Consider the following 13,189-nt stretch of genomic DNA (forward strand, 5'->3'; position numbering starts at 1 on the left):
TCACACTCTTTCTGCTTTACATGATTTATTCTATTATACAAAGAATTAATATTTTGTACAGTTAAGCAATTATTTTCTTACCAGCAAATAAAACATTCTGTATTTAAGGTGCAATGGATTTGAGGCCCAGCTATGTCATTAACTCTGGAAATTTGGGAGAATTCACTGAACTTTTAAATTTTTTCATTTACTCATATGCACAAAAAATTACCTCTAAAGCCCAGAGACAAGTAACTTCTAGTGCAATGGTTTTGTGATGTTAATATTTATAATGCTTTCTAACAGAAATAGTCATCTGCAAATTTCACTTTTCCCTTCCTCTTTCTCACAGACCACTTTAGCCTTATAGCATGTTCGTTCACTGTCTCTTTTACAGTTAGAGGTTCTGTTATTCCCTACTTTCCACAGGTATTTTATGACAGTGGCATCTTTTTTTCAGTAAATTATTAGCTTTTTAAAAAAATTTTGTACAATTTTTAAAGGTTCCTTTCCACTTATAGTTATTTAAAAATATGAATATATTCCCCACGTTGAACAATACACCCTTGAGTCTTACACCCAATTTGTTCTTCTGTGTTACCGTTTTCTTTAAAGTTACCCTAAACTCATTTCACACTGTTCTCCAATCTCAGTTGCATCCAAGTCTTCTGAAATAGGTGACAAGGTCAGGTGACCCACATCCCTATCTTTCTTAGCATTGCTAAGAAATGGGCTGTCTTATCAACCTTACAAATTTACATCAGGTGTTATCAGCATCAAGATAGGAGCAGACAGGTGTGCTGCCTTCTAGTACACTGGGCAGGAAGTATCACCCTGTTTTTCAGATGAAGAAATTGAAAGACACTGACTTAGGAAGTTAGGAAACAATATGGACACAGTTTGTTAATTCAAGGTAAGTTTTCCACTCCACAACCCTACCTTTGTAGGCAAACTTACTGATGGGAAAAAGAGAGGGAGAGAGATAATAGAAAAAGAGAGAGAAAGAGAGAAAGATTAAAGATGTAATGTCTTTTCTAATCAGAATAAAAAGCCCCAAGGCAATAGAATCCAAATCTCTTAATACTCAGGCAACTGATTTCCTGACTATTAATCTAAGGCATTTCCCAGTAGGATGAAAAATCATAAAACTTGAAATATTTGGAAAGTAAATACTGTCTGTAAAGTTTTGCAAAATAAACTGCTAACTTTTTGTTAAGATTAATAGAAGGACACCTTTTATGAATAATGGGCAAAATGAAATTTATATCTTAATGTGGAAAAACTTTAGTGTTCATGTTCAATAACATTTATATAGTGACCATTTACAACAAAGTAAGAAGACTACAGCTGAACATATACAGAATTTATCTGTGCAGATAATCCACAGAGAAAAAGAAAGATATATATTCGTCAGCATGTAATAGTTTCAGTAATTTCGGGGAATCTCTTTTTATCAGAACGAACTGGAGGAATTACTTTTGTGTGGATACGAGGTTTTGGAAGACAGCTGAATTTTTAAAAATAACTGACATTTATTGTGAATGTATCAGGTTGTACAATCACAGCATTCATATGTTGCAATGTCTTCCTTTTTATCTTGTTTCTTTTTGATACCATGTGAAACAAAATATAAAAATAAATATTAACTTTTGAAATATATATTTACAATTTTAATTAAAACAAATGAAAATTTTAATTGAATAAGAAGTCTCTATGGAAAACTAAGTACTCAAGGAGTCAAAATACAAATGATTTTTAATTTTTCCTGGGTCACGGAAGTTATTCTCAACTGCTGTTGTGTACATAAACCTTGAAGAAACCAATAGAAAAAAGCAAACAATTTAATGTGCTGGTTCAATGTTGGGGCGGAGTGAAGAGGTACAAAAAACAGGGCAGGGAGGGAACAGAGTGGTGGACTGTTACCTGGGATCATTTGGGCCTTGGTTCATAATAATTAAATCAAACCAATTCAAGTAACAAAATACACCAAAGATGGCTACCCTGTGAGTCTCCAAACCTATCAGCCCTAAGGTGAAAGACAGGGGATGTATGACTGTGTTACACACACACACACACACACACACACACACACACACACACACCCCTACCTTACATTGATTGGTCCCAGAAAGAGCCCTTGAAATGGTTTTGGAATTAAAAATTCTTTACGAGTGGGTAGTAAACCAACAAGCAGAGGAATAACAGCAAGGAATACTAGAGTAAAGAAGAAAAACTAGTTTTGAGACCAGCTCCGGCACGTATACTAAATAATGAGAGAATCATTTGAACCAGGGAGGCTGCTTATGTTCCTTTCACATAAAGAAACATTTCGATGTATTTCCTTATGCCTAAAAGGAGCTGGTTAGACCAGGTGAGACTATAGGATCTCTAAGACTTTTCTGTTTCTAACAACTGTTCTGTGATCATGCAGTCTTTCGCTTTGCTTATGAATATATAATTTCTAGTACCCTGTATTTTTGTCAGGCAGATGGCTTACATGGGAAAATATCAGACTATCTGGAATGACCGACAAAGCTTTCTTTTAATGGTACTATTATTTCTTTCTTATGTAACACATACCTTTATAAATAAAAGACAAAAAGCCTAGTCTAATTCTCATAGCATTCACATATTTTAGCTAGATCTATCTCTTTGAGGGTCGAAGGGGAGAGAGAGAGGCAAAGAGCAATTTTTAGACTTGCTTAAGATTTAGTCAAACCACCAAATCTGCCACCTGCTAATTGTGTGATCATGGGAAAGTTTTTTAACTTCTAGGACTCTCTGTTTTCTTATCTATAAATTTTAGAAAATAATAGCACCTGCTTCATGAGGTTGTTAGAGAGGTAAATGAGATAATGTTTTTATAGCATTTAGCACAAATCCAACACATAGTGCTTCAGGAATGTTCATTATGAACATTATGTATCTCTTAAGAAGTACCTATTGTTTATCAGAATAATTACAGGAGTAGGCGTGGGGACAGTATTTTCTTTTGAGGTTTGCATAAACATATGCCCCTACATAGGCACTATGTAGCTTGGCTTGAAAGCTTAAAGAGAAGAGGGTGACCATGACACACGGAAAATACCGTGAAATGTTGCAGTCTGTTTTCTGAGACCACATTTTTTAAATGCCTTCACTGTTTCTAAGGGTATGCTATTTTCTTTTCAAAGCCTGAAACATATCTGAGCATGCTATATTTGTTTTCAGTGACTGCTGGCCCTAGTAAGCCTGCGAGTGGATTTGCGGAAGACAGTGCCTCACGGAGCAAGGGTGTCTCGGACCTCCAAGAGGTGGTGTCCTTGAAGGAGAGGATGGCGAGGTACCAGGCAGCTGTTTCCAGGGGTGACTGCCGCAGCTTCTCTGCCAACGTAAGCTGCTCCTGGTGGTTCTGTTTGTCTGCCTTTCTACGCCTTTCTTACATTGCTATTAAGAACACTACTGGACAGTGGGATAAAGTAGAAAACACACACACACAAACAGTGTATATCAGATTCAGAAGATCTGAACTTAAGCTTCAGCTCTGTTACTTATAGTTGTGTGAACTTGGGCTACTGCCTTAACCCCTCTCTGAACTTCAGTCTCCTTAACTGAAAAATGGGAATAACCATCTACTGCAGAGGGTCTCCGTGAAGAGTCAAAGAGATAATTTATGTGTAAGCTATAAGGCACTGAATAAATGTGTTATTATTGCCATCATTATCATTTAACATATAGCTCTCCTCCTCGGAAAGGTTGGGAATTAATTTTAAATTTTAATCATGTGGGTCTGCATGCCGCCCTCCTTGGTCTTGTGTATCGTTCATTTGAATTCACTGGCAGTATAATTTCTTTTGCTTTTCTCGTTTCTCTGTATGCACTAAATCCATTAGGAGTAGCTTAATCAACATAGAAATGAGGGAGATTAGCAATGTAGGCACTCTGCTAAACCAATTATGATTATAGGAAACAGCGAGATTCAGTAAGACCACCGATTTTTAGAGCCAACGCATAATAAAGTCACATTGAAAAGAATTTGTTGGGTTCCATATTCTGTGGCCTTCAAGCCACAGGATATGATAAGTCATTTTATTAGTAGCAGCTTTGTAGCTTAATGGAATGTAGGGATATTCTTTTATAATTATAATCTCCAAATTAGCAAAGTTGTTCTTTTAAACAAAAGAGAAAGAGAGAGGGAGAGGGAAGAGCCAAGAAGGGTAGCATTCTAAAATAACTGAACATTTTCCTTTACAAATTATTCAGAGACAAGACTGTGCCAAACTCATTAACAATATTGCAATTCTAGATGACATTTAAGTTTTCACAGTCATTAAAATATATTTTAGATGCAGCAGAGATTTTGAATGAAGGTACAGGAATGACTTAAGTAGCTAGAGCACATCCACAACAGTCTCCCTCCAGCGCCTCCTGCCAGTCTTCTTACATAGCACCCCCTGCTGGACCACTGAGGAACTTTACTACAAATTAGTGTTCAGAATTGGAGAAATGATTCTTGGGGAAATGAGCTGATTTTGAAAATACCTAGTCAAAGACTGGTTATTTGGTAAACAATCTTTTATTTAGGAAGGCTTTTATCTTCCCAGGCATTAGAATAATATACCATAAAACAAATTTGTATAAAACATGATTTGTATTTATAATGTGCTAAATGGAGAATGTTTACATTGGGCACATAAGGAAACTAAATTATTCCACTATTTAATACAAAAATTTTTCATGTTAATTCTATTCTGAAGAAATTCTACACATAGGTAATTTAATAATTCTTCTCTTTCCTGCCCATTTACAGACAAAACAAACTGAGAGGAAGTGATTTATGAGAGATCATGCAATTAGACAGTGACAAAGCCAGACTAAATCCTAAGCTCTTGAATCCAGTACTCTTTTAACTATATTCACCTGCCTCCTCTGATACAAGAAAACATCTTCAGCAAAAAAAAAAAAAAAAAAAGCTCTACTATTTGGTTTGGTCCTAAGCTAATAGTGTGAGAAAAACGAGCACTTATATCATCTCAGAGAAATCCTGGTAAATATAGAGAGTAAAGCAAAATAACTGCCTTATTTGGAGTTGCATCAAATGTTTGTTCTATCAAAAAATCATGGAAACCACTTATAACCAAATTTCTGTCAACACAATTAAACCAATTATTTTCTGTGCAAAATTTGATAGTCACTGATTCGGCCCCAAACTGATTATAATATTTTCTATTTCTATCACATTGAGATAGCTAACTGTGATCAGTTTTTCTTTGTCCTAGACTCAGCCATATGGCATTTTGTTGAATCTAAAAAAACAAACAAACAAACAAACAAAAACAGACTTGCCTATGAAAAGGCAGTGACCTGCAGAGCCCCCTAGAGGATAAGGGGGATGTAACATTTGTTAAGCAACCAACTAAGAACAGATTCTACGCTGTGCAATTTTATTTCCTTTATCTTTTTAACACTTGCAAGAAATCTGTGAGAAATATATTGCTAGTCTCAATTTAGAAGAAAGAAAACTGAGGTTCAGGAACTTTAGCCTAAGATTTTAAGTGTGAGAGGTGGGATTAGAATCACTATCTGTTCAACTCCCCAAGTTATCTTGTTTCTGTTATGCCCTAGAACACAAGAACAGTTCTTTGCAAAGGAAGTGGATGATTTTGTACGTAATATATTTATCTAGGTTTAAGTGTTAGGTATTTAACTGCATGTATTATTAAAATAACATTAGGTAGTTTCTGTGTAAGGTATTTAAATTAAATTGTTAATAAAATAATCATTATTTGTACACCCATTAGATTCCAAATCTTATTTCTGAGTCCAAGAATAAGAAAATAGAATAAGGATAAACATTTTAAAATGTTCAACACAAAGCAATTTAAGGTATATTGCCACCAGCTGCTCCTTAAGTAAGTCCTCCCATCTTACATGTGCGAAACTTCATTTACAAGCTGAGCTGATTAAGGAAACCTTCTCACCACCACTAAACGACAGCTCAAAAGACTTTCTCCCTTAGGTAGGTGAGCAGAGTCAACAGTATAATAATAATACCAGGAGTACTGGGGTATTGGTCACACTAGTAGTAAAAATAATCCACTGTGTGTGTTTTTGCATGTGTAATATGATTTGATTCCAAAGCACAGTGCTAAAGGAAAGGAATGGATATAGCTGTTTTTCAAATTTATTTAGGAGATGAGGCAACTTGTTCAGTACAGGAACTGGTATTTTTGTGCAAATGCACATACTGGGAAAGTATTCATTAGCATAATTAATGACGCTTACCAGATTATTTTGCACATGATTTGGACATTGTTTATAGTTGTTGGAAAGAATAGGGTTCTTAACAAAATTTGCCTTAATTTCTAAATTTAATATTTATATTTTATCTATATGTGATTAATTAAAAAGGCCATTTATGTAAATTAAATGGCAGAAGAGGTAAAAGAAATATTGTAGCCTTAATTCACCCTTCCCTTTCTTCATCTTAAATTTCAAGACAGATGCCATACTTTCTTATGACTTTCACATGTATCAAACAACAATAATTGACCAGGACATATATCTGAAGTCGTTGCAGAATCTGATAGAATATATCCTCTCTTCCCACAGAGCCAACGTGCATATACTTAAATATTTGACAGTCCCTGTAATTGGGGAAAGGTTATGAACTTGAAAAAGCAATCACTTGAGTATTTGCTAGTAATTCAGATAATCCTGAATATTAATTCCATCTCCAATATTTTTAAGTATGGAAAACCCCAATATGGTAGTTGCATTTTTAGTATTCGTTTGAGAAACTATATACTTGGGTAAAGGTTTGAGGATCCCATGAGTCCACAGTTCAGGGTATAAGAACCTCAGCTCACGGGCATGCAGTTACCTTCAGGTCTCAAGGCTTCCAGGGTAATGTCAGGACTGGGTCAGACCTCAGGAGACCTCCTGTGTATGAGGTGTCACTGAGTCTCCTCCCAGTTTCATGTGGACCTGGAAGCTTCCTGGAGGAAAGTAGGTTGGCCTGGGGCCTGTTTGCTTGACAGTCGTCATCCCATCTGGGCTTGAGTGCCTGCTGGGCTAGGGAGTGTGCTAAATCATCAAAATCAAAGCCTTCGAGTTACTGCACTTCCCACAGGAGCATAACGTCTGACGAGACTCCTCCAAGTTGTTCAGGTTGTTCAAAATGATACCTACTGATTAGGTTTTCTCATTTGCAAAACACCAATGTTGGTCCAGAACCCTTCTAAATTTAGACCCTCCTGATTCTCTCATACTTATGTTGAGAGCTGAGTCCTAGGGTATGCCAATCCTGGAGTAGCTGTTTTTCTGCCTATTTTTTAGAGCTAGTGATAAGACAGACAGCTGTGATTAAGACAGACAGATAAGAAAAATACCATATGATATCATGCATATGTGGAATCTAAAAAAAAAAAAAAAAGACGCAAATGAACTTATTTACAAAACAGAAGCAGACTCCCTGACATAGAAAACAAACTTATGGTTACCAGAGGGAGAAAGGGTTGGGAAGGAGTAAGTTGGGAGTTCGAGATTTGCAGATACTAACTACTATACATAAAATAGATACACAACAAGTCTCTACTGTATAGCACAGGGAACTATATTCAATATCTTATAGTAACCTGTAAGGAAAAAGAATATGAAAAGGAATATTTGTATATATATGTATGACAGAAACATTATGGTGTACACCAGAAACTGACACAACATTGTAAACTGACTATACTTCAGTAAGTTTTTTTTAATTAAAAAAAAAAAAGTCAGACAGATATGGGTTTAAATTCCAGTTCCTACACTCACAGCCTAGCTGTGAGAACTTAACAAGCTGACTTAATTCCCCAAACCTCGATTCCGCATTTTAAAATGAGGATGATGATTGTCCATATCTCACAAAATATGGAGAAACATCAAGTGACAAAATATATGTAAACACATAGAAAATCACTAAGCACTGTTTATTAAATCATTGTTATTTTTACTAATATTACTATTTTTGCATATTGTTAAAAATAGTACTCCCAAAAAATAGCTCCAAAGCTATTTTGTTAATCCTTAACAACTTAAATACATTTTGGAATGAGTCAAATGTTTTTAATATTCTTAATAATGTGTGGTACCTATATAGACATTTGGAATATTATTGACAACTTTATTGTGGATTAAATTGAAACCATTATTCTAATTTCTGCTAGTCTGTGTATTATGAGATAAATACATTCTAATAGGTCTAATCTCCAGACATCAAAATCTATTGGATAAGGAAAATTAGCTCAGTATTTTGAAGATCCTCCTGACTTTATATCAAAAGACTGATACATGAGAAAACAACATGGAGAGATTATTTTTATTAAGGTTTTCAGTAATAAGGACCTACCGAAATAATCATGTGTGTTAATATCTTTTTCATGCCACCCATTAATAATTGTCAACTATTTTTAAACAAATAGCTTGAGAATCCCATTGTGAGTAGATGTAAAGCTGAATTTTCCTTTTCCTTGATTTGTCTTAGATGATGGAGGAGTCAGAAATGTGCACAGTGCCTGGTGGTCTGGCCAGAGTGAAGAAACAATTTGAGAAGGACAAAATTGCTTCTTCCTATGATACTTTTTCCCAGCACCAATACCAGCACCAGAACAGATCTGAGCAGGTAACACTACTGTCGGTAAAGGATAAATCACATCTGGTTGCAATGCTCTCATTTCGGTGCTAACATAAAACACACACCCCTGCCCTCTTAGCGGTTTATTTACTTTCACTACTCATTAACAAGAATGGTAATTTTAAAATGTTTTAGAAAATCATCTTTAAAGTATATCAGTGTATTGATTTACTTATTTGGAGCATTTTGCCATGTTTTTAAAGGAATCATACTGGAATATTTTCCCTCTCAGCTTCAAATGTCTCATACATGAATTAAAATTAAATAGCCTCAGTTAGTCGACAGGTAAATAGAAATGTTGAGAACAATGTAAATATTGAGCCTCTACCTTTCGGTTATCTTTCATGATAAACTATTCAGGTTGTTTGTATAAATTAAATTGGAAGCATTATTCAGCTGCTTATTGTGGTGAGTTTTCTGTTTTCTTTAAAATCATCAAAAATTGAGCAGTAGAACGCAGATGTTATATAAAACTTCATAATGCAACTCCTAAATGCTATCTTATATAAGTTTTTTTCCCATTTCATTACACCATTATCATATATCACCAAATATTGTCATGGGTAGTAATGATTTTTGAATGTGAAAATCTAAGTAATAAAACTCATTAGACTGAGCCTGGCACTTTGAAAAATAGTAATTGCACTGTAAACAGCTGTACTTAGGACCATGTTTTCAATGAGGAAGAAAGTAATCAGGGTATTTCTGAAATTTTGTAGCAGAAGAGAAAAGTGGGTTTTTTTGTTTTTTTGTTTTTCAGAAAAATCCCTAGAATATCTAGAGTTGCCTAAGTTTTAAAAATTAAGGCAAGTGATTGTGTATGGTAGGGGGAGGCATATCAGACAGTGATTAAAAATGTGACATGTGAAATAGTATTTGTTTTCTTTTTCCGGCTTTGTCTGAAAAGTACAAAATGTGCAATATAGATAGCTCAGTAATTTAACAGTAAGATTTCTTTTAATTTTGCCTAAATGTCATGTAAATAAATTAGGATTGGATATACTTGTGATCTAATATATAGCTTTTGCAACAAAGGAGTCTAAGTGAATCAATGTGTGTGTTTGCTTGAAATTGATCAACAATACAATATAGAGTTATCATTAATAATTTAAATAACTCTTACACAGAAGTATAGGTAAAGTATTTACAGATCCTTTATTTTGCAGAGAAGAAATGTGATAGGGTGTAAACCCTATAGGACTTGTAGGTCTGAGTTCACACACCACCTCTGTCACTTACCAGCTGGGTGACATAGACTCAAGGCTACTTTCCTGGGTATGTGGCCGGGCAGTTGCACAGGGCCCCATGCTTAGAAGGGCCCTGCACTTAGTTTCATTCTCTGCTATCATCTTGAAATTCCTAAAAATTTTAGAACAAGGGACCCTACATTTTCGTTTAACACTGGGTCTGGCAAATTATGTAGCCGGTACTATATAGTCCAAATTTATAACCTCCTCAAGTCTCAGTTTCTGTTGAGTTAAGTTAGGGAAACTGATGAATGACTTGTCAGCCTCAGGAAGTGATTGTGGTGGTCAAATATGACAAACAGCAATTTCGGTGAAAGGATTTCATCATCTGTGAAACTTGGTATAAATTAGGACTCTTTAATATGGCAAAAGACCGAAAACACAACCACAAGTGTCTTAAACCAGAGGGAACATTACAGATTCATAAAAATGCAGCCTTGTGGAAGGAAGGTTTGAATGTAAGCTCCAGGGTGTACTAGAGCTACTGGCTTGTACCAACTCTTCGATTCTTAAATTTGTAAGAATTTGGAACTGGATAATGTCATGTTAAAAGATTGAAATCAGCCACATTAAGGATAATTATGACAAGGGGATATGCTAAATGCAGCAAATCAGAAATGTATTTCCTTCCTTTCTTCCTTCCTTCTTTTTTTCTCTTCCTTCCCTCTTTCCTGTGTTTTTTTTTTTGTTGTTTTGTTTTGTTTTTGAGAACCCATTGTTAAGCATGTATTGCCTTACCATCATTGTAATTAAGGGCTCAAAGTATATCTCTAGCACAATGGCTAAGAGCACTGGGATGGAGCAAGATCACTTGGGTCCAAATCCCTGCTCCTTCACTTATTAGCTGTGTGACATTAAGCAAGTTTCTTAACTTCCCTGTGCATCAGCGGCCTCAATTATAAAGTCAAGATTACAATAACACCCACTTCATAGGCTTGTTAAAAGGATTAAATGGGCTGTTTCTGTACAGTGCTTAAGACTGTGCCTGGCCCATTGTAAGCACTTCACAAGTCTTTGCTTAAAAAACTGAGTTTCTCCTTGATCATATTTTTTCTTTTTTTTTGCCTCTCAGCCTCACTTCCTCTGAGCTGGTCCCATTCTCACCCAGGTTTTCCCCAGAAAGGAGTAAAAAAGATGCAGAGAAAGAGTAAGAATCTTTTTTTCCCAGAAGTCCCAGGAAAAAGCCTTACCGCATTTAATTGGCTCTGAATGGAATATACATTCTCCTCTTAAAACTAAATTGCTGTAGCCAGAGGATGCTGATTGGCTGAGGCCTCTATCCCTGTTTACCTAAGTGGAAGTTCTCAGCATACCCTTATAAACAAAGGATGAATGGATGTTGGGTAAAAACAAAGATAACCAAATCAACAAATACATATTCACTAGAAGCTCCTTGCAAATCTAGTTTATTATTATAAGCTGTAGTTCCTGCTCTATGAACAGGAAATACTAAAGTGTGTGAGAGTAGTTAAAAAAAAAAAAAAACGAAAACCTATGCACTAAAAGTCTGCATGACTCTGGGCCTGCAGTGACCTCTCTGAACTTCATTTTCATTATCTACCTTTAGACGTACTAATAATACCCCGAAATTCCATGAGGAATGACTAAATCTAAGTCATAATGCAGTGCAGTATAAATAAAATATAAAGGAAATATGTGCAGGAATAAACTAGTAAATACCATTATTGAACTGTATGCAGAAGTCTGTGAGAAAAGGAAAGAAAAAAGCCATCTGTATCTTAGAAAATCAAATGATAAACTTATAATCCTAAACAGAACTTTGAAATACATGTCAAGTTTGGTTACTGAGAGGAAGACGTAGAAAAATCGTGCCTTAGATATTCACTTAAACTTTTAAAGCTATCTAAATGCATTCTTAGAATCACGTCTTTTATCAGCAGAGATTGAGGATAAAACATTTAATGGTACACAGACAGTTAATTCTGTCTCACCTAAACTGTTGTCGGCTCTAGCAGTGTTTTTGGTTTCTTTGCTAGTTGAAAATACTTGAGATTTATCTCTCTGCTAAGTCTGCCCCTGGCCAGAAAAATATTTCTTTTCCTGACATATAAAAACTAGTATTAACTTGGAAATCAAGTTTAATTAGAGTTATAAGAAAGAACATTTGTCTAGATTTCTGATGATATTTAATGTCACCATTAGTAATAATTTCATAAGGTACAATAATTAAGTCCAATCTGTCTTTTTCCTTCCTAATGTATTGAAGTCAGATGTTTCAGGGCAATTAGCTATTTGGAAACAGTTTGTCTGGGAGATCAACAATGGAACTAAACAGATTTTGAAAATTAAGCTGTCTCCGAGGTTAAAGGTTACTCTGTCTGCTGATTGATTATTTTATACCTAGAGGGAAAAAAGGAGGTACAAGATATAGGAACATTCATTTATGCTAGACATTTAAACATGGAATTATGTCCTGTTTATGTGTCCTAGACTTGCCATCTTTATGTTTCTGCCTGTCTACCAGTCAGCAGCTCACTGCTAGCCTGTGGAGTCTCCTTATGTAAATCAGAAAAAGAAGCCGCTCTGAAAAACCAGGGCCCCTGGAGGAAGGAGGTGTGGGGAGAGGGTGCAGCTTCTTAGAAGCATGTGGTGGGGAAAACTTTATTAGGTGACTCTAGTAGCTAACAGTAACCTTTTTTAATATCACCCATTTAGATTCTGCTTTTCAAAACACCCATTGCTGATTCCTGGAGATATGAATGAAATCCAACCCTCTTGAAAGGATGAGAAGCCATTCAGCCTATGTTCTAATGATATTTAGGTTAGAAATATCACATAAGCACTGTTTCTGATTTTTGTCTTAAGATTGAGTTCTGTGTTCTATTCCAGTGAAAATCAGTAGGTTCTTAATGCTAGAATGGAAAGGACCACTTAACAAGGGATATTTTTAATCCACTCACTATAACAGGCCCCATTTGGGAAAGACATTTTCAGTAACTCATGCCCCATCCTTGAAAGGGTTTCTTGATGTATGCCGGAGGAGGTATTAGGATAACTGTGTTTTGGGTATGAAACTGCCATTATCTCCTTTCAGAGTTCATTTTCACTTGCCCATTCTATGGTTTCTGGATTGTTTTTTGTTGTTGTTGTTTAAGGATTTCTTCCTCTTTTTCTTCTTTTTTTTACAGCTTTATTGAGATAATTTGCATACCATAAAATTCACCCATTTTAAGTGTACAATTCAATGGCTATTTGATATATTTCCCAAAATTGTGCAATCACCACAATCTAATTTTAGAACATTTCCATTCCTCCAACAAACAAACCTCGGACCCATTAGCAGCCTTAA

The 13,189-nt window shown here is 35.3% G+C and overlaps 1 protein-coding gene across 6 annotated transcripts in view; it reads left to right on the forward strand.

Moving 5' to 3' along the window:
• XIRP2 (xin actin binding repeat containing 2) overlaps positions 1–13,189 on the forward strand; it is a 69,542-nt gene that overhangs the window by 19,918 nt on the left and 36,435 nt on the right. For all 6 annotated transcript variants that reach the window (XR_012507013.1, XM_010971411.3, XM_045507608.2 and 3 more), the window contains 2 exons: positions 3,190–3,350; positions 8,483–8,620. Coding sequence is in view for 5 of the 6 variants with exons in the window: in XM_010971411.3 (XP_010969713.2) it covers positions 3,294–3,350; positions 8,483–8,620 (195 nt within the window). In the remaining variant the exon portion in view is untranslated. Of the gene's footprint in view, positions 1–3,189; positions 3,351–8,482; positions 8,621–13,189 lie in introns of those variants that run through there.

The sequence above is a fragment of the Camelus bactrianus genome, chromosome 5 (assembly GCF_048773025.1).
Source record: "Camelus bactrianus isolate YW-2024 breed Bactrian camel chromosome 5, ASM4877302v1, whole genome shotgun sequence".
NCBI classification, from domain to species: domain Eukaryota; kingdom Metazoa; phylum Chordata; class Mammalia; order Artiodactyla; family Camelidae; genus Camelus; species Camelus bactrianus.